General features: G+C 45.7%; 1 protein-coding gene across 7 annotated transcripts in view; it reads left to right on the top strand.

Annotated features, from left to right (window-relative positions):
• PHKB (phosphorylase kinase regulatory subunit beta) overlaps positions 1–22,612 on the top strand; it is a 2,092,963-nt gene that overhangs the window by 1,747,481 nt on the left and 322,870 nt on the right. For all 7 annotated transcript variants that reach the window (XM_069607056.1, XM_069607058.1, XM_069607055.1 and 4 more), the window contains 2 exons: positions 7,207–7,268; positions 18,610–18,772. In XM_069607056.1, the coding sequence (XP_069463157.1) occupies positions 7,207–7,268; positions 18,610–18,772 (225 nt within the window). The remainder of the gene's footprint in view (positions 1–7,206; positions 7,269–18,609; positions 18,773–22,612) is intronic.

The following is a 22,612-nucleotide window of genomic DNA, read 5'->3' as shown; positions in this document are numbered from 1 at the left end:
CATCTTGTAGAATGGCGTGCCATTACTTCAGATGTGTGGGTTCTGGAGATCATAGCCCACGGCTACTGTCTTCCTTTCCGGCAGAGGCCTCACGACAATCCACCAGGGAATCTCTCTTTGGAGCGTCTGGATCCGCTCCTTGCGCAGGAAATCAAATCCCTGCTGGAGAAGGGCGCCATAGAACTGGTGCCTGTAGCGGAGAGGAACAAAGGATGGTATTCCCCATATTTTTTGATCCCGAAAAAAGACGGGGGATTGAGACCCATCATGGACTTGTGTGGTTTGAACAAGCTCCTCAGGAAGGACAAGATCAAGATGGTTACTCTCTCTCAAGTCCTCCAGGCCCTTCAACTTCAGGACTGGTTGGTGTCTCTCGACCTCAAGGACGCTTACTTTCATGTGCCGATTCATCCCAAGCACAAGAAGTACCTGAGGTTCGCGGTTGGCGACTCACACTTTCAGTTTCAGGTCCTGCCATTCGGATTGACCTCCGCCCCGAGGATCTTCACCAAGCTCATGGTGGTGGTGGCAGCGTATCTCAGGAAAGGGGGGATTCACGTCTACCCCTACCTGGACGATTGGTTGGTCAGGGCGCGCTCTCCCAAGCAAGTCCTGGATCATCTGTCAGTCACCTGCCACTCCCTTCACAAGCTGGGCTTCTCCCCCAACTTAAAGAAGTCCCACTTGACACCTACTCAGCGGCTCCAGTACATCGAAGCAGTGCTCGACACATCCCTGGGGCTCTGTATTCCTCCCCAGGTGAGAACTCATCACATTCTGCAGATGGTGAACAAGTTTCAACATGCCCAGAGTCTCCCAGCGTTCGAGTTCTTGTGGTTGCTTGGTCTTATGGCATCCTGCATTCTCCTGGTACCAGAGGCTAGGCTGCGGATGAGATGCCTGCAGTGGGCTCTCAAGATGCAGTGGTCACAGTCCTCTGGCAGGATGTCGGATCCCGTTCAGGTGCCGTCCTCGGTCGCCCAGGATGTTCTGTGGTGGGCCGTCGAAGGCAATCTGATGAATGGGGCTCCATTTTGGCTACCCTCGCCAGAGGAGACGATCATGACAGACGCATCCCAGACGGGATGGGGAGCTCATGCCAACGAGTTGACAGTCAACAGTCGTTGGTCTCCGTCAGAGTCCAGACTCCATATCAATCTGTTGGAGCTGAGGGCCGTCAGGCTAGCCTTGAAGGCTTTTCTGCCGTCTGTGCGGGGGAAGAATGTCCTTATTCTGACAGACAATACAGTGGCCATGCACTACCTGAACAAAAAGGGGTGGGCAGGGTCTCTCCCTCTGTGCAGAGAGGCGATGCAGCTCTGGTTCTGGGCCATCCAGCAGGAAATTTCGATCTTGGCAGTTCATCTGGCCGGAGACGAAAATGCAGCGGCGGACGCTCTGAGCAGGAAGAGCATGGTCTCTCACGAGTGGGAGCTGGCTCAGGAAATTCTCCTGGAGATCATCGCCCTTTGGGTAACCCCACAAGTGGATCTCTTTGTCACCAGTGTCAACCGGAAGTGCGAAAGATTCTGCTCGCGGGAATTTCCTCCAAGAGGAGCCTTAGGAGACACGTTTGTAGTGGAGTGGTCCTTCCCACTGCTGTACGCGTTTCCTCCAGTCCCCGTCATTCCGTAAGTGCTGCGGAGGTTACGGAGGTTCGGCTCCCGAATGATCCTCATTGCTCCGGCATGGGCCAGGAGAACGTGGTACCCGGACCTTCTCGACATGTCCATCTGCCCTCTACGCCGTCTTCCCTACCGAGACGATCTGCTCTCACGGGAGGGGGGTCAGGTTCTCCAACCAGAGGTCAAGTACCTCAACCTTCATGCTTGGCTTCTGAAAGGTTGAGGTATAAGGATTGGGACCTCCCTGAAGACGTGATGGAGGTGTTGCTTTCGGCCAGAAGGCCTGCAACGAAGTCCCTGTACCGTTGCCGTTGGAGAAAGTTCTGCGACTGGTGCAGGGTTACGAATATGGATCCTTTTTCATGTGCCATTCCTGTGGTTCTGTCTTTTTTTGCTTTCGTTAACCCACAAGGACCTGCAAGTGGTTACCATTAAAGGTTACCTGCCGGCGCTGTCCATATTTAAGCGCTCGTCTGAGGAGTGTTCTTATTTTAAAATTCCTTTGATTTCTCAGTTTCTGAAAGGGCTCACTAATGTGTTCCCACGTCACCTTTCCAGGTACCCGGTTGGGATGTGAACCTGGTTCTAAAAGTCCTAATGGGAGCTCTGTTTGAGTCTTTACATTCTTGTCCTTTGAGACTGTTGACCTTGAAAACTGTATTTTTAGTTGCGGTGACTTCCACTCGCAGAGTGAGTGAGTTGCAGGCACTTTCCGTTAAGCCACCCTTCACAGTGTTCCATAAGGACAGGGTTGTCCTTAGGGTTTGTCCTTCTTTTCTTCCGAAAGTTGTGTCGGAATTTCATTTTTGCCAGAAGGTCATTCTTCCGGCATTCTATCCTCCTCCGCATCCTGGTAAGGAAGAGGAGAGGCTCCATAAATTGGATCCTAGGAGAGCTTTAAGTTTCTACATCTCACGCATGTCCCGGGTCAGAGTGGACGATCAGCTCTTTGTGGGATACGCTGGAAGGCGTTTGGGACAAGCTGTTACTAAACAGACTTTGTCCAGATGTATTATCTTGACAATTTCTGAATGTTACTACTTGACGGGTAAGGACCCTATGGTAGGCTTACGAGCCTGTTGTACTAGGGGTGTGGCTGCCTCTACTGCCCTGCAGAGGGGTGTTCCCATTCGTAACACTTGTGAAGCAGCCACATGGACCTCTGTCCATACTTTTGTCAAACAGTACTCCTTGGATTCTATCCATGGGCAAGATTTGGCCTTTGGCAAGGCGGTCCTCTATTCTGCAATTTAATTGGGCATTCTAAAATTCTAAATTCTTTTCCCACCTCCTTACGTTGGTACTGCTTTGGGAGTCTGTCATAGATGTGGAATAAGTCGGATGAACCAATCCCTTTGAAGAACAAGTTACTTTCTTACCTTATAACGTTCTTTCGATGGGATGTTCCGACGACGTATTCCACATCGAACCCTCCCAACCTGCCCCTCTATAGAATTTCTTATGCGGTTGCAGCTTCCGTTTCTGCAAGGCTTACTGCAGTCATACTGCCAGAAGATTGGTGCCACACGTTCTAGGGAAGAAAACTACAACTGAGGCTACGGGCGTTGTGCGTCCTACTTATAACATCCGGTGACGTCGGCTCGACGGAGGCCCTCGAGGAGAGTCTATCGACGTCATCGACGCAGGACACAGACGCCGAACATTTGCCGCAGCAGCACAGCTGTGGTGATTACCTGTCATAGATGTGGAATATGTCATCTGAACATCCCATGGAAAGAACGTTACCAGGTAAGAAAGTAACTTGTTCTTTACAAGGCTAGCTTCCGGTGTCTGGCCCACACTTCTCTTCTGCCAGTTGCATGCTGGCCACACCCTCCTTTGTTATCGCGGGAAAAATTCTTCAATAGAGCCTTTGATGGAGTCATCTGACTTAGTTCACCCTCTTCTGGAGCCTCTTAACATCCAGTTAAAGAGCACCACCTCCCTTGACACTAGAGGACTCTGCTTACATCCCATTGCATACTGCCATGGGCAGACAGAGTTTTGCTTCTACAAGAACTACTGGATGATTGTACCCCTAATTCTTGAAACAAGTCAGACTGAAACAATGGAAATGCTTACTAATCAGTTAAAGAAATATACTTCTGCAAATTACACTCGTATGCATTTATAAGCCTATGAGTCAGCCTGCTCAGCCCTTCTAGTCTCTTATTTAGATTCAATATAGGTATTCTTTATTTTGGAGAATTTTCTCACCAATTGTGCTGGTCATATGCAGGGAATGCATAAAATAAGCAGTGTCACATAGAAATATTCTGTGTAATTCTGTAGGTTTGCTAATTAAATTGACACTTGTGTTAAATGGCCCTGTTCAATGAAAACACAAGTTATGCTGTATTACTCTTTTGCCCTAAGGTCTCTCCCTGCCTTCTCTCCTCTGTTCACTGCAAGTTCAGAGGGGCTAATGAAGAGAGAGTACAGCAGTAGTCATCTCCTCTACTCTTAAAATTCCCAAAAAATTCCCAAAGGCCTTTAGGGTAGTGCTAAAAATGATTGCAAACCAAAAGTTATCAAGATGATACTTTTATTAAAATGACCATACTCTGTTCGACAAACACTAGTTTGTGTTAACTTTATATTTTTTAAAAGACAGTCCTGCTATCGCATTCCTAAATATTTAAGTTGTTAGATACTGAAGAATTACAGTATTTCTACTGGAAAACACTACATTGTCTCCATGTTTTTCAGTAAAGTTTAGGTTGGTGTATTGAAATCTCAATGTGAACTATATTTCATTTTGTTGGGGAATGTGCAACATATTGACGAGTGAACACTTTCGAAACAGTACTTCAAAACACATCCTAATGCTTTTAAAGGAAAACGGGTCTGTGACCTGGTGGTTGCATACATCTGTGCAACTGGTGCACAATACATGATCTGATCCCAAACTCCCTGACATTCGGTCTTACCACCCTGTTGCTTTATACCAGGTTCCCTCTAAGTGAAATGTCTGCAAACTACAATATTCCAACTAGTTTACCCAGTTCTCTGCCTGCTACGCTGTCCACTCTGCTTAGTCTCTTACTTGCATTCCTCTTACATAATGAATACACAAATTTAACATACTAATGTTTACGCAAAGCAGCCATTAATCGTTCAATCCAGTCTGTGCATCTACAGACCTACTGCAATATCTTACATTGTAGTTAGTCCCAGAGCTCCCTTTGCACTAGTGCTATGATTGTGTTATATATTAGCACCTGGGAGAGAGAGCTGCCTGTCGAGTGACTCGGAACACAAGTAGAATCCACAAGTAGCCACCCATATTTCATGCCAACCTGCTGTGCCTCTGTCAATTTTTCACCTAGTCCTTGGAGGCAGCGAGCCAGGCAGAGTCTCCACTTCAATGTCTAGTCTCGACCCCCCAGCCAGCCCTCTTGCTCACTCACCTGCGCACTCCCTGGCCCACCTCCAAATCCTGGAAATAGTTATTTCCAAATGCAGACATATGTGTAATTTCTTTTTAAAGAAAGCATGAATTGTGCAAAGCCTGGTTCCCTTAAAAACAAACAAAAAAGAATCTGCACTCCAGATCCAGCTCAAAGTGCAAATAGCAATACATACCTCATTTATGGCTGCACAGGGCAGCAATAATGCACTTGGCCAACCTAGCTCGGCCCTGAGTGCAGTTACTCCCCTTAAAATTGGTATTTAACGCTATAGTGAAAACAATTGAGATTTATGACAGGTAAGGGCCATCTTTTCCAACAGAAATTGAGAATTACACTGCCTCCCGTAAATCAATACAATGTACTTAGTCTCTACCTATGGCTTTTCCTTTAACATTATGAACTTTATGGTTTCTGAAACTTCTGAACTTCTCTGTACATAGCAAATGATGGAGCAAGCATAAGGGAAAAGGGACACTGCCCTATGCAACACCAGCTGCACCCAGCTACAAAGAGCCATTGAAACGAAAACTCTTTTCAGAGCCCTTTTATCTTACCTATTTGTGTGCATTAATGCAGCTAACCTTTATATTTTATAGGCAATCAGCGCACTAATTTCTTACTTCAGAGGTACCCAAACATGTTGTATTGTTGCTCATTGTATGTCATGGTTACAAATAACTTCTGCTGACATTAAAAATATTAGTAACACATTGCTGATCAAATAGGTGTGTTTGCTAATCAAGAATATTTAAGTTAGCAAACTCTGCTAATCCATTTTTGAAAACGAAGGTATGTAGTGTTTGGTGTCTTATGTCACCCAAGGAGGTTCTCAGTCACTGGTCTTGACTGTCTTCTTCTGCTTTCTCAATATGTCCACAGATAGTTTTTTGGTGCCTCCTCTTCTTGGTCCTGAAAGAAAAACACAGAACAATACTTCCACATTTGCATGATCTTACATGTCCTGTAACTTTGCTTGATTAGCTCCTCAACAGCTTCATTGAAGTTCAATTGGCTGTTTTCTTGCTTCCTTGATTTCCCCGAGTGTTACTGGTTTCCCTTTTCTGGTTCCTGGCTGTTGGTGCCCTAGAGCCGGTGCATGGCGTGTTTCTCCCCTCTACCTGCTCGAAGGGCCATCTCTTTGATGAGGCGCACTGGAGCGGCAGCTGACATCCGGGTAATGTCACACGTCTCGCTGGGTAGACATATGGTTTTATTCAAGCATCTGCTCTGGATACCCTTGCCGCATCCACGGTGAAGGCAGCCCAACCTTCCTGTGCTACGTGGCAGCCTGCTTGCCACTGAGATTGTCTTTTGGTGTTCAATCCTATATTGGTCACACCCTCACAAAGCCTCTCCGGGTTCATCTGGACCTAATCAAGCACAAGGAAGAATTGCTTTTTAGAAATGTGTTCCAATAGGGAAAGTTAATGATTAACACCCAATCACTTGCGTTCCTGTGGTAAAGTCAGCCTCAAACTGGTTTTACTCTGGGTTGTGTATTCAGTGAGGCTTTTGCTAAGACTTTGACAACCTGAACCTGCCGAGAGAAAGTGGGGTCCAATGGGTTTCAACTCTCCTCGACCAAAGGTAAGCACAGTGCTCCTTTGCAGATTGTTCTTTATATGGCTATAAACATACTTAGTTTTCAGCCCTCCATGTTGATGGGAGAAATGTAATCTGTCTCTCCAGCCTGAGAAACTAACTCATCTTTGAAATACAATTCTACAAAGGTGGATTTTTATCAAGAAATATGCATTGGCATCTGCTTTTTTTGGTCTTTTGTAGTCTTCATTTGTTCCAATACTCTGCTCCACTCAGCTTTTTCTCAAGTTCGTCAATTATGCATTGACAGGTGCTAGAGCCACTGAGCTCTACAGTTTGTGCATTGTCTATTATTGGACGGCAGGAGGGGGGGAGGCAGCGGCAGAGTTTACGTTTAACCAAAGGTGCAAAGCTGAATTTAATAGTGCCTCATTATTACATTGCGTTCCACATATACTGACACCATTCACTTCTAGACAGAATTCATTTGCTGTGTATTAAGTATTCGCAGTTTGAAATTCCTGCCATAGCTTCACGAATCACGTGTATTTGTGTGTTCTTTGTTCTGTTATTCTTTTGTTTGGGGTATGGTGTAAAGTAAACCTGATATTTGATTGCCTTTTCAGACCTTGATATCTGGAGCAATGGTTGAACAACTGGACTTCCTCAGAATCAGTGAGACGGAAGAGTAAGTAGCAGGTTTCAAATATTAATGCATTATGTTTTATATCGAAGTTTTGTAAATAATCAAATTAGTTTAAATATTGTCCAATTTCACAGTACTCTGCTTAGCAATCCCAGAAAAGATGAAGGGCTCTTTTGGGCCTGCCATGTCCTCCAGGCTAAACATACTGTCTGGGGCAAGCGCTTAGAACCAGCTTACTAATCATGCATATGCAGAATGTTTGTTAGCAATTGATTTACCTAAATGTTCAGTGAAACATGCATCCTTCCTCGCGCTCACTATTCAACGGAGAGACTGGGCACAACAGCCTTCTGCCTTCTGTCAACCCCTTATGCGTTCTTGTTCATAACATTGGTAGCTTTTACATTCCGTGGCAGAACTTGTTCATAGATGTACGCAGGGTGGGCTGGCGAATTTGTTAATTCGAAGGGCATAAATGTTTCTCATGTATATGTGGGAGCAACCGAGCATGTCATGGGAGCCCGATCCAATCCAAGGTGATTTGGGGGGGTTCTCACACAGAGAAATGTTTAAAATAATATGTTAAAATGGTGCATTTTACTGCAGACCTGTCGGGGGAACGGCATCCGCCCGCAGACTTTCACGGAAGCACCAGCACCGTTATTAACGGTGCTGGTGCTTCCGTCATTCCCATGGGACTCAAATGGTAATGGGGATTAACAATTTACCAGTGCCTGACTTCCTGGATCGCCGGGGTCGTAATCCCGCGGTGATTCCGGCAAGCCAGGCGCTGGTAAATATTGCAAGACTGGCGGTAACCGGCGACAGCACCGGCAGGGTTACCGCCGGACTTGTAATGAGGCCCATTTTATTTTAAATAACAAGAAAAAGGTCCTACCTCTCCCCATCTCTAAAGGGTTATCCCTGCCTAACCAGCTATAAATTCGGGTGCTCGTCATTAGGGTGATTGTCCAAACTAAAAGTGTCTGTCCTCTGTCCAAAACCTATTCTAACCCTGCCACTAGTCTACAAAAGAGTTTGGCACTCTCCTTGTAAACTGGCACAGTCTTTAGCTTTTGCCCATCAATCTTTTGCTCTAGTTCCTGATTAAACAAAGAGAGTATGGTCCGGGCAATGACTCCCTTCTCCTTACCCACGTCGCTCAACCTTGAGTGCTGTTTAAGGATATTCTTTAACATTAGTCCTCAAAAGTCTCTTCACTTCTTCCAAAGGACTTGTGAATGCTTGTTTTTACAGTTCCAGCAATTCCTATCTCCAGATAGGTTTTGTTGTTTAGGACACTTTTTAGTTCTTTTTGGATTGCCACTGTGACGAGGGAGATTCCTCCCAATGCACTCTTGTTTCTTAGACCTTTTACTATCAATATTGTGACAAGAGATTACCCCTGAGGCTTTCTTGACTCTTGGTTCTGTGGGTATCACTACTGTGATGACGGAGATCAATCCTGATGCAGCATCCACTCTCTGGTCTCCACAAGCCCCACCCAGGTATCCTGCAGTTCCTGTTTCCTTGATTTTGTTGCGAACGTGTGTCCATTTCTTCCGAGGGTCGCGGGTGCTTCACTGTTTGCTCGCTGCTTCCTTCTGGTTCCCTTGCACGACTTTGTGAAGGCTTGGGACTGGTGGTCTCAGCGTTGTCGTTTGACCGAGCGATCCACCTCCCAGAGGTCACACCACCACCTCGATTTCCCTGCCACTGGAGGGAGCCAGCTCCTTGTCTGATCACAGGATTCTGCTGCTGCTTCCACTCTCCCGCATCCTCTCTTCCAAGGACCAGCTTCTCTACACAGCAGACAGGTCCTCGGGTTTGAAATTCCCGGGCTTGGCTGGCTCCTAGCCGGCTTCTCCCTTTCCTTCAGTCCATTATCAGTTTTTATCTCTCCTAGCATGGCCCACCCCAGTGCAGTATCATAGTCTGTTGGTTTTTTCCACGGTATACACTTTGTACCTTCTCGTGGCCACCTCTTCCCAGTACTTTTAGAAAAAGGCATGTCATTCTTGTTCTTCCTCGTCTCAGTGATGTCAAGTCCGGGAGGAGCGTGATGACGCTGTAGAGTCAAACTGACCAGAGTCTCCCTGAACCCCACAAGTTGACACATTATATACATTTTTGCAACAGTTAAAACACTCCCATATATTTTATTATAAGCCACCCCCTGTATGTGATTGGTCAAGACCTATACAAAAGAAATCCAATTTTTCTCCAATTCCCTCATGTGTACAATACACCCTTTTTTAGGATTTGTCCATGGTCAGTCCTGACATCATCACATAGTTCCACATTCGCATACAAACATAATTCATTACAAGTCCCAGCTGGCCTGAGACCTTCTAACCCTAAACGTAATTGCTCGTGGTTTGCACAAATATTTCAAACAACATGAGGAGGTGAAAAATAAACAGGTTCCCTTTGAACTGGCGATAACCATCTCACCCGCCCCAACTTGCTGGCATCTTCAGAACACTCTACTCTAAACGACTTCCAATTCAACATGCATGGCCTCTACACATCCATAGAAAACAATTGTGAATGGTCAGTCATGTGAGACTCATGACTGTGTTTAGTTTTCTGAAAGTTTAACCTTTTATTTTAAACCAAATGAGAACATAAACCCTAACTAAACCTACTCTACCAGGGGATTCCCTATCTAGTCTACGATCTAAGGGAAAACCTCCTATCATACACAAAACTAACCCTCAGACTAAACAGAAACATTACAAGCAACCTGAAAACAACATAAATAAAAGGTTACCAAACAACCAGTCTTTGGTGACTTCTATTTGTCCTGGGCAGATCTTGCTCTCCCAGGAATGTCCCAAAGTCAATTTCCTACAAGGAAAATAAAGTCTTAAACAAAGTCTTGAAAAGTTCCAAAGAAACAAAAGTTCACACATTAACTTCTTCGCTTGATGAAAAGATTAAATTTACAAGTTCCACAAAGAAAACAACAGCACCAATGGGCAAAATGGGGTGGGCGGGGGTGCCTGGATGGCTTCATTCCAGGAACGAAAGGGTGAAGTTTAATACCACCACTGTTTACATCAACTCCTCGGCTTTCAACTTCTGCTGCGTCATTTACGTACAGTTTTGTCAGGATGCTTCTGCTCAAGGTTTGCTCCTTCTTCAGCAACTCCCTTCTATTATTGAAACTGTGTGAGCAGGCTCCCTTTCCCCACAGTGGATTTCTACTTCTTTCAACTGCTACAGTTCTGACAAGAATGTTGACGACCACAGTTCTACTGCTGCTACAACTTCTAATGTTAGGTAAATGTACTGCTGCTACTGCAACTTCAACTTTAGGCATCTTCATCAAGACTTCTTCGACCTCTGCAGGTGGACAAGGCACTCTTCTCTCTTGTATGACAAGAAAGGGTAGCCTCTTTGCCTTTCCTTCCGTCTTGCAGATACCACAAAATCTGCCGCTAGCTTCAAGACTATTTCTTCTCCACTCATCTCAGCCATGCAGATTTTAAATCGGCTTCTTTTAACAAGTACCCAACTCCCTTAAGCAGTTTCATATACACCTTTTCCTCCAGTAGTTACCCCAAAGCTGTAATGTCACTCTTTCAGCTTTGGATAACCTTGTCACCCTGATATTAGAGGACTCTGTGTTAACAACAGTGTCAACGACTTCAAAGTCCTGGTGTATAGTTCTTAAATAAGCGGGATTCACTGTAACAAAGTTTAGTCTTTGGGTTTGGGTAATACTTGTACTTAGTTCTGCTTCAGCCACTTCTATAACTCCGACTTCAGTGTTCAGTATGTTACAAGATGTGAGTTTCTTAATGGAAATTAAATTAGGCACTCACGATTTCGTTTTAATTTTGAACTGCCACTTCAAAAGATACGTGTTTCCACGTTTCGGTCAGCGTTAAGCTTCCAAGATATTGGGTAAACTGTATTTCATGTGCTACCTCTTAAAATGTTAAACGATGCTTGTAACATTTTGGGAAAGTCAATTCTGCTTCACTACGTTTACCAGCTGTGTTCTCCTCGTCAATGAGAGCCGCGCAAATACTCGGCAACACGTTACTTCTAAAAATGGGCAAAAGAGATGCTTTCACTACAAGCGGGTATTTCAGCTTGTTCACATAAGCGTGTGTTACATTTCCCTTGTTAAAAAAGACTTCCCACTTCTACAAACAACTTTCACTTGCTTGGATATATACGCAAGTGTGATTAAAGCTGGCTACAGTTACTAGAAAGGTATTTCTGTTGTCCTGCAGTACAGAGCTTCTCTTTTCAGACTCCATGATTGCAATGACTGCGGGCTGCTTCTGCTTCCCAGCTTGGTTTCTTTTCCTGCTATTGCTACAGGCATACAGGCACTCTTGGGACCCACTGTCACAGTGCTTGCCCCCAGACATCAGGAGCAGACCAGCCTGCCCCAGGTATCGGCATCTATGGGGGCCTTTAAGGCCCCAAAAGGTTGCCTAAAGACTTCCTGGACCCTGTCCTGGCGCCATTGGCGCCAGGTTCATAATGCTCTTTCAAATAAGGCAGGTTGCAGGGGAAGAGGAATCGCATTCAGCCCAGTCTGAGGCATGCTTGAGGGACTTTATCTGGGACTACTTGTGTAGTATGTGCTTGGAGGAACTACTTCACTTGGGACTACTTGTATGAGGCTATATAAACCACACCCTAAGAACAGAACACACTTTGCGTTATTCTGCACTCCTGCAGCGTAACGCTCACGGTGTCTGTTAGCTTCAGTCAACCCGGTCTTCAGCCACGCCCGTCCTGGTCTTCACGAACCATTGCCTGTGGAGAAAGAAAAGAAAAGAGAGAGAGAAAACAAGAACAAGACAACAGTTAAGTTCTTACCTGATGCTACATCTTCAGTTGTTCTGGAGCCACCGCATCTGCCGAACAGTAAAGAAACATCAGATTAGCCGCGCAGAGTAAAAGGCCACATTCAATACATTTCAACGCTACGCAGCGCTAATACTCACCCGAAGGCTGCTCACTCTTGCGATCCATCGGGGCACCATCACGCGATCGCTGCTCCGGAGCTACCACACCTGCCGAACAGAAAAGAAACATCAGGATAGCCGTGCAGAGGAAAAAGGCCTCATTAAAGACATTTCAACATTACACAGCGCTACTACTCACCCGAAGGCTACACACTCTTGGGGTCCCTCGAGACACCATCACACGATCGCTGCTCCGGAGTCACCGCACCTGCAGAACAGAAAAGGATCAGCAGGTTAGTCGCACAGAGGGGACAAATACCGTATTTTAGACATTGTCACTCTCCATCGGGTGCATCGAAAAACGTATCTATTTTATGAACAACGTCCTTCGAGAGCTAATTGATGTCTGTGTCGTCGTATATATTGACGATATCCTGGTGTACTCCTCTTCCGAGCAGGACCCTGTAAAACACGTCCGTGCTGTACTTGAAAAACTTCGGCAACATAAGCTGTATGCTAAATTAGAAAAATGCTTCTTCCATGTTAATGAGGTTGAGTTTCTTGGGTTTGTGCTGACCCCTCGTGGTGTTCGTATGGATTCGCGGAAGGTAGATGCCATCCTCAAGTGGCCCTCTCCAACTTCAATCAAAGGAGTCCACAGCATGCTTGGATTTGCAAACTTCTATCGCTGATTCATTCCAGGCTTTTCACAATTGGTGCATCCCATCACATCCCTATTACGAAAGAATAAACGCTTTCAGTGGTCAGTTGAAGCGAAAAAGGCCTTCCAAGACCTAAAAAAGAAATTCACCTCAGCCCCAGTTCTAAAATATCCTCGCCCAGACCTCCCGTACGTGGTAGAAACTGATGCTTCCATTCGGCAATGGGTGGCGGTCCTTTCTCAAAAAGATCCTGAGACAGGACAACTTCACCCACTGGCCTTTTGGTCATGAAAGTTCACAGCACCTGATTTGAATCATGCCGTAACAGACAAGGAACTTTTAGCCGTCAAGGCAGCATTCAAAGCTTGGCAACATTATCTCCTTGGAGCCAGACACACCGTTACAGTGATCACTGATCATCATAACTTACAATACCTAAAGACGGTCAAGGCCCAGTCCTCTCGCCAGCTCCGATGGGCGTTATTTTTTGCTGAATATGATTTTGTGATTACTTACTGACCTGGTTGCCGAAACAGAAAAGCGGATGCTCTGTCCCGCATAGGGATGGAAGAAGCCTACTCAAGTCCAGACCCAGTGAACATAATCCCGGGGGGAAGGATCCTGGGAATTACTACATCGCTGACCCTGGATGACATCCACAAGGAAATTTTGCATCTCCTCGACACCAAGGCTTTACAAGATTTGTTGACTAAATGCAAATATCATTCAGTCACAGATCATTTGCCTTATTTTCAAGGGCGCCTTTATTTACCTAGTAAGGAACTTCAGGAAAAAGTAATCTCAAATTACCATGAGTCATTGGTAGAAGGTCATCCTGGAATTGCAAAAACTGAAGCCAAGTTCAAGAGACATTTCTGGTGGCCACTGTGGCGTAAAGACATCAAACAATTTGTGCTATCATGTGGCATTTGTGCACAAAACAAAGCCTACAAAAAGAAACCATTGGGTCTACTACAACCTCTGGATGTTCCACCTACACCCTGGCATACACTGTCTCTTGATTTTATCACTGACCCCCCCCCCCCTTGTAATGATTTAACACCATTTTAGTGGTGGTAGACTTGTTTTCCAAAATGGCCCACTTCATTCCGCTAAAAGGTCTACCCTCAGCTTCGATTCTGGCTAAGGAGTTCCTAGAACAGATTGTCGGATACACGGATTCCCCTCCGTTCTAGTTTCAGATCGGGGCAGTGAGTTTATTTCACAGTTTTGGAGAAAATGTTGCCAGTTAGCCCAAATCGATGTAAGGCTTTCCACCAGCCACCATCCTCAAACGGATGGTCAAACCGAGAGAACCAACCAAACACTGGAACAGTACCTGAGATGCATGTTACACCAAACAGAAAGCAGCTTGAAGGACATTTTATGGCTAACCAATTATGCCTATAACAACTCTTTACACTCCAGCACTGGGCAGAGTCCGTTCTATACAATATATGGAATGCATCCACGAACCTCTAAGCTCGATCCACCTCAACATTTAGAAATGCCAACCGTAAGTAGTTTGCACTCTACCATTACACAAGCCTTCACAAGAGCAACAGAACATTTAAAGCAAGCTAAGGAAAAATCCAAGAGATCCGCAGATCAACATAGGAGTGAAGCTCCAAAGTACCAGATTGGAGATGAGGTCTGGCTATCCTCAAAACACATACCAATAAAAGGAACCCACACATTTAATCCTAGATATTTGGTACCATACACCATTAAGACCATCATTAATCCAGTGGCAGTAAAATTGGAGTTACCTCCGAACATACGAGTCCATCCCGTGTTTCACGTCTCTCTTTTGAAACCAGTGAAACCTGGAACTTGGGTAACGAAACCACCAAAACCAATCTTGGTAGACGGTGAACCAGAATTCGAGGTTAAAGAAATTCTGGACTCCAAACTTGTCAAATCGAAACTATTCCATCTAATTGACTGGAAAGGCTATGGACCACAAGAGAGAACGTGGGAGCCAAGTGACTACATTCATGCGCCACGTTTAGTAAACCGGTTCCATCGAAACCATCCAACCAAGCCTGGACCAGCGAGGCAAACCACCTTGGGAGGGGCCTTGGCGGGGGGTGCTGTCACGGTGCTTGCCCCCAGACATCAGGAGCAGACCAGCCTGCCCCAGGTATCGGCATCTATGGGGGCCTTTAAGGCCCCAAAAGGTTGCCTAAAGACTTCTTGGACCCTGGCCTGGCGCCGTTGGCGCCAGGCTCATAATGCTCTTTCAAGTAAGGCAGGTTGCAGGCAAAGAGGAATCACATTCAGCCCAGTATGAGGCATGCTGGAGGGACTACTTTTTCTGGGACTACTTGTGTAGGATGTGGTGGAGGAACTACTTCACTTGGGACTACTTGTATGAGGCTTTATAAACCACTCCTAAGAACTGAACATGCTTCGCGTTATTATACACTCCTGCAGCATAACGCTCACCATGTCTGTTAGCTTCAGTCAACCCGGTCTTCAGCCACGCCCGTCCTGGTCTTCACGAACCATTGCCTGTGAAGAAAGAAAGGAAGAGAGAGAGAGAGAGAAAACAAGAACAAGACAGCAGTTAAGTTCTTACCTGACGCTTCATCTTCAGTCGTTCTGGAGCGGCCGCATCAGCCGAACAGTAAAGAAACATCAGGTTAGCCACGAGTAAAAGGCCACATTAAAGACATTTCAACGCTACGCAGTGCTAATACTCACCCGAAGGCTGTTCACTCTTGCGATCCATCGAGACACCATCACGTGATCGCCGCTCCAGAGCTACCGCACCTGGCGAACAGAAAAGAAACATCAGGTTAGCCATGCAGAGGAAAAAGGCCTCATTAAAGACATTTCAACATTACACAGCGCTAATACTCACCCGAAGGCTACACACTCTTGCGGTCCCTCGAGACACCATCACGTGATAGCCGCTCCGGAGTCACTGCACCTGCAGAACAGAAAAGGATCAGCAGGTTAGTCACACAAAGGGGACAAATACCGTATTTTAGACATTGTCACTCTCCATCAGGTGCATCGAAAAACGCATCTGCAAAGAAAAAAGTACAGTAGCGAGCATTTGGGCAACTTGAACTCTAAGCAACCATACCAAGAATTATTGGCATAATGACTTACCTACAGAGTCACAGTTGTTCAGGACTCTACAATCTCTTCAAGCCTCTTATTCTTCACAGTCCCTGAGGGATTCTGGGACATGCGGTTCACTTTAGAAAGATTCAATTTCTCTACATTTTTAAAAGGTTTAAGGATGATTATGTCTCCCTTGATATTATTAAAAGAGGAGTTCTAAGGTTTAACCTTTTGAGAGACAGATGGGGCAAAAAGTTACATGTTCACTATTCCTGTTGGCATACCTTTGACATTGTGGAGGATATGAGGATTTAGGGGTATAAAAGATTGGTTCTTTGGGGTCAACATTGAATTACTTCTTTAGAATCCACCTTTTCATCCTTAGTAGGAGACTGTAATATATCAAAATGGCAATAAGCCAATTCCTCCTCCAAGACTGTGATAACTATTCCTACTCAAGGAAAAATACTGTCTGCCACCCTGCGAAATCTCCCCACTGCCCTGGGCCAGTTCTGCACGCAGGTGATCCTCCCGTAGCACACCACCCCAGGATTAGGATCAGTGTCTGCCAAGACTTTAGGCAGGGTTTTAGTGGGAGATCTGCAAAGATTCTCCACATAATCGAAACCCGTAAAGATTTGCTCACTCTGGCCTCGAGCGTCGCTGCACCCCAAGTTTATTGTTGGTCAAATCAAATGGCCGACCCCTCTGAACAATAAATAACAATATTCAATGCTGCTCGGGCTTAGGTTGCCTTTATGCAGAGCAGCGCCTTTTATCACATCATTGCTGCGGCCACCAGGTGGTTGGCCGTGGCTCCTAGCGTTTCTCTCAGCTGGACCCTGCCTCGGTATAAAGCAGCAAAGCAGCCATGCAAGCCTTTGTCCTTGTTTGGTATCGCGAGCAATACATTGTTGACGTCTGTTCTTTATTATATAGAAGGATTTTCACTGAATGCATCCTGTCAAAGAATCCATTCCTGAACTATATTGGACAGTTTGTGGGCAATACTTTTGTTTCGGATTATCTCAAACTCAAGACTAACTCAGTGAGGATTCTGGAAGTTACCAGTGCTCACAGACCACTACGGGTGAGCCGCTTATGTAATTCTGGCCTACTTGAATCCGCCAAACATTTGCTTGTCCACTGTAATGCATTGGTTGCCCTTAGATCTGTGGCTTCTCTCGTGGCCGGGCTGGGGGCCCACTATACTGGTGAAGCTCTATGGGACCTGATTATGGGGGGGGCAACAAACCTAGCATTGTTTTCTTTACAATATTCTGGAAAATTATTGTGTGTGCCCTGAAGGATCTATACCCTCAAGTGACGGAGGTTGGGCCATAATTCTAATGGGAGTCCTATGTTATGTTGATTCTTTGTATTGGCTCTTCCAGGTTCTTTGTAAATATGTTTTTTTTAACTTTTCTTTTTATGATTGTGTTAAAAAGCTGTTGTTTTACTGCTATATAATACAGGTTTAATAATTTAAAAAAATAAGATGCTCCCAGCCAATTGAAAGATTACATCTTCTGCAATACTGCTGAGCCATAAAAAACCTGGCCGGCTTGTTGGCTGACCATCTGCTCAGGTCCTAGTTACTCATTACCTCTCCCCTGGCCTGCAAAACCAGTTGTTCCCAGTCACTAAATGTCCCCTCGCAAACCGCTGACTGCAGAGTTTAACACATTTATGAGAAAGAGCCCACTACATATGGATTTATAAATTCCCTTTGTATGTATGTCAGTGTGCATCTATGTTTAATCACTACTGTGTCTTCTTCATAGGGGGTTTTCCGTGACAAGTCCCCTTCCTCGCATGCGCATTATGAAGCTTCTCATTGCCCAGCTTCTAGGAACCTCTTAGCACACCATATCTAGATCGTGTTCATATTTCATTGCCGATTTTGGCATTTATCTTGCTGCGCATGTGCAAATCTAAAATGTTTAAACTTAAACGCAAGGTAACACTTAAAGTAACACATCTCCCATTCACATTAACTACGCTGGATAAATATAAAAATTGAAACAGTGCCCAACTTCACTGATCCCAGTCAAAAATATGTCATGCACAACGTAAACGCCTCTTCCTCAGTAGGACCTTTCCTGACCATCCCAACAATCTTTTGCGTGGACTGCATTGCAAAAGAAAAGAAAAATAATAGTGGGGGACACGTATCTCAATGGCAGGCAGCATAATCCCCTGTGCAATCAAATTGCCCGTGTCAACACTGCCAGGCACTGTGCTTTGGGAGATAGTTGATGTACATTTATATTGACTGTCTAAACAAACATCTCTGACCCAAAGCAAGGGGGTGTCTCACCCTAACAAATGAGCCTTCACTGGATGTACCCTATGCGAGGAGGAGAGTGCCCTTTTGTCCCTTCCCCTTCCTTGCAGTGGGTCAGATTTTATGATTTTAGGGCCAACATATTACATCCCAGTTCTCCTGCAATGGTGCTGCCTTAGAAAGCTGCCTATGCGTATCTTATTGCACCACCATCCTTTCCCAATGGGTCTTATAGACAGTGTCATTATCATAGTTACTGCAAGGCTGCAAACAATGTGCTCCTTCCTTGTGAAACACCTAGGCGAATATTGAATTGTTGGACCTCGTGTGATTATTTAGGGTTAATGATCACATGTCTAAGAAATATGAAATACTTTGTGTATTGTGGTACTCATGTATTTTTTATCAATATCGTTTTTTTATAGGCTTCCTGAATTCAAGAGCTTTGAGGAGCTTGAGCTTCCAAAGCATTCAAAAGTCAAAAGACAAACAAGTACTCCAAATGCTTCTGAACTAGAGCAGCAACCGGAGATAAGCCTCAGCGACTGGAAAAACAAGCCCACATATGACATTCTGCAAAAATTGAATGTAAGGAACAAAAATAAATGCACCTGCCATATTGTTTTGCTGATATTCCTTTGTGGTAATGATGTGCCTGGACATGTTTTATGTATTAATGATTGTAATCTTGTCCGCACATAATTCTGTCATTTTTTGTATTCCCTTATTCTGATTGCATTTGAGGTGAAAAAGAAAACGGTTATCCCTATTTTTATCAAAATGGCTAATATAGATAAAATTGTTAGCATTATAATAATAAAAAGCTAGGATTGTTGGATCAGCAATTGTCTGAACACAGAAAAGAGGAGAAAAAACTTGTCTGTCAGACCTTGCTTTTTGTTGAGCTGGCTTCATGTACATCTGCCCTTTTGAGTTTTTGCTAATGTGTGGCGCATTCGTGCCACCCACAATGATCCATATCTAAAATTATAAATGTAAATAGGACATGGTAAGCAAAAAGTAGTGGTTGCTTTGTTTTCTTTGCTGCTTTGTGTGCTTCATTGCATCTGTGGAGCGGATTGCGTTCTCACTGGTCACGTTCAAACAGGACTTGGGCAGCGGGAGAATTAAGGGCCCCCAAAGCGCGAGTGTCTAATGAAGAGAAAACCACAGGCTCCTTTCTCCCAGGCATATATAGCACGCGCAGCACCCGTCGGCTTCAGTTCTGTTTTTCTGCGACACCTTTAGCTTTGAGAAATACAGCACGCTCGTCACTTTTGTGTCAACGTCATTATTTTGAGAAATAGAATGTCTTCTTCATCGACACCGACAATGTAAAATGAGGCGTCTCATGAACGCTGGTTACCTGTTCTTCCTGGTGAGCCGGGAGGTGAGGCTGCTCTTCTGTCGAAGTATTCTTCAGGTGTAGAACAAGCAACGCGGGGTACTAACCCAACACCCTCCTGGCAATCTCCAACATGACTGGGCTGGACTGGCTCCCAATGCCACAGGATGGCACTTCTCTGATTTGCGTGACTTTAGGACAGTGCAAGCACTGACAGAGAAGACCAGATGATGTCCAAATAACAATGATGGCTATCTGTATGATCAACCGAAGTTCGGTACATATGGTGAGGTTTCGGAGAGCTGGGTACTAACAGGGCAGAAGTCAGGGCAATAACAAGACACTGAAAGAAGACAGCCAAAGACTGCCAGGGAGCAAGAAAGAAAATAGTGGAACCAGGAGAGAGGAAGCTGGGAACTCCCCAAGAGAAACCGGGACCAGTGACTGGGACCTCGCCCCCGCCACACCAGACCCAGAGAACCAGGGCCGGGACCCAACAAGAACCTAGGGAGGCATGCAGGACCAGGACCGGGAAGACCAGCAAGGAACAAGGTGAAACCAGGAGAGAGGGCAAAATTAGGCAGGGCAAGGCTAAGCAGTGCGCTGGGCAAGCTAGACTGACATGGGGCAAGCGACACAATCGGGAAACCTGACTGCATTGAGACGGGGCGATTCCCTGCAATCGGGACCCAGAAATAGGCTGGGAACCAAAGCAAGGCTTGGAACACAAGGGGTAAGTAACTTGTTTTTCTCCCAAGATCACAAGTTCTTATATCACAGCAATTATCAACATATCACATTTTTCCTTCAAAATGAATTACTTTAGTCAGGATAGCACAGCAACTGTTTCTGATAATGCAACACTTATTCTTCAAATGGAATATCTTAAACAAGTTTATTTTATTACACTTCTTTGCCATAAAACAGGCTCTTCTTTCCTGGTTCCCTCACCTGCCAGAACTAACTACTGTTGGTCCCTTTCCTGGTCTACTCGCTTGCCAGGATATACATTCCTACAACTACAATTATGCTTTGTCGCACTAGTTGTTCCAAGATTCTCCACACTGTGAGAAACCTGAAGTTGTCTTCCTGGCTAGTCCCCAGGGATCTGTCATCCCGGTGGCCAGGACACAGCCATTGCTATTGAATCCAGTTCCTGGGGGTGGACCAGTGAGGGAGGATAAACTGAATGGGGGAGATCCTCGGGGAGTGGAAGCGGGACACTGACAGATGAGACGTGGCATCCCCCTTCTTCTGACACCTTTTTCCCAGCCTACCATGTAGCATACTCAGAAACTGTACACCCCACCACCTTTTCCGACACAACCACTTTCACACATTTCAAAAGACAACGGACTAACACCAGAGCTGTTTACCTGACATGTCCCAACACAAGGGTCAGGCAAAGTCAGGCAATTGACCAGATGTTCTACCTGAACAAACAGGGCGGTGGGGGCAGATCTAGTAGGCTCATCATGCTAGCAGTCAAGATCCGGGAATGGGGCTTGCCACACATGATCTGGATCAAAGCAGTCCACCTCCCTGGGCACAACAATGTGGAAGCAGACAGGTTGAAAAGACTGGGCCTGCAATACGTACAAATGGAAGTTACACAACAGCACCCTACTTCCTCTCTTCAAGAGGTGGGGCCATCCGAATGTCGATCTTTTTGCTTTCCTGCACAATGCCAAATGTTGCATGTTAGCATCATGGGCGGGACAAGGGCTTGGACCTTTAGGAGATGCATTCCTGATCAGTTGGGACAACCTCAGTTGCTATGCCTCCCCCACCCCCTCCAATGCTCCAGAAACTCATTTGCAGGTTCAGGGTGTCAGTGGGGTGCAGGTTGAGTCCCCCTGCTGATTCATGCCATGAGGCTTCGTGCAACAGCAGGGGGGTGGTTTTACACCCAGAACCAGGCCGCCTACCTCTCTCAGCCTGGCTCCTGATCAGTTGAGGTTGCAGGCTTTTTGGATCTCCACAGGTAATTGGCAAATCATACAGGGGGGCAGGAAAGTGTCCACAAGGCTGCAATATAAGAGAAGGTGGACCTAGTTCTGTCATGGGTCACAGGGCAAGTGGCTAGACCCACTTACCTGCTCCTTGGACGATGTTCTGTCTTTCACAGCCCATCTCGCAGAGTCAGGGGTCCAGGTGGACACCTGCCACACTTATTTGGCAGCCATAGGTCCCTATAAGAATTCTTAAGAGGGGTGTTCTCGGCTGCCAACCCGGTGGTCAAAGCTCCCCTTAATGGTTTGTCAAGATTGATTCCACCAGTGCCCCATCCTCGTCCTATCTGAGATTTGAATATAGTGTTATCAGCATTGCGACATAAGCCTTTCAAGCCTATGGCCTCGGTGGGTGGACATCAAATGGGTTACGCTCAAGGTGGTGTTGCTGGTAGCGCTCCTTTCGGTGCAGAGGGTCAGTGAGATCCAAGCCCTCTCAACTTGCGAGCCGTCAGAGGCAGTGAGATCACTGCATACACTACATCTGCGCAGGGTGAAAAAGTTCTACCTCTTGCAGTCAAGACAGTTGAGAAAGTCGGAGGCGTGGTGTGGCATGTTTCGGGGGTCCTCTCCTGGTACTCAAGCCGTCTGAAGCCTCTGTTGCCAGTTGGATGGTACTGGCAATCTCAGAGACGTATACAGCCATGAAGAACAGGTGCCCGCAGGTATTTATGCACATACCGTGCAGGCAAAAGCTACATCAGTGGCCTTTCATGGGCACGCCTCTTGAGAGGTAATCAGCAAGGCGGAAACTTGGGCTAGCCATCAGCTTTCTGCAGACCCTATTCCTTAGACACCAGCTCCAGGAAAGATGCTGAGTTTGGTCAGGCAGTTCTTAGGAACCTATTTGCTGCGAGTTAAGTTTCATTCACCACCCAGTCAATGTATTCGGTGGAATCACCCATACAGGATAGAGGAAAGGGGACAGGACGTTTGAGTAATAAGTTCTCCAGCATTGGATCTTTCATAGATTCACATGCTGTGAATATTCCCTGTTGTCAGGCTGAGAATCCTCGTTAAAATAGAGCAGTTTAAATTAAACTGAAACTTCACTCACTTTAGTGCTATATC

The sequence above is a fragment of the Ambystoma mexicanum genome, chromosome 1p (assembly GCF_040938575.1).
Source record: "Ambystoma mexicanum isolate Mex_15411 chromosome 1p, UKY_AmexF1_1, whole genome shotgun sequence".
NCBI lineage: Eukaryota > Metazoa > Chordata > Amphibia > Caudata > Ambystomatidae > Ambystoma > Ambystoma mexicanum.
The sequence above is the reverse complement of the archived record's forward strand: the minus strand, read 5'-3'. Positions and strand labels throughout refer to the sequence as shown.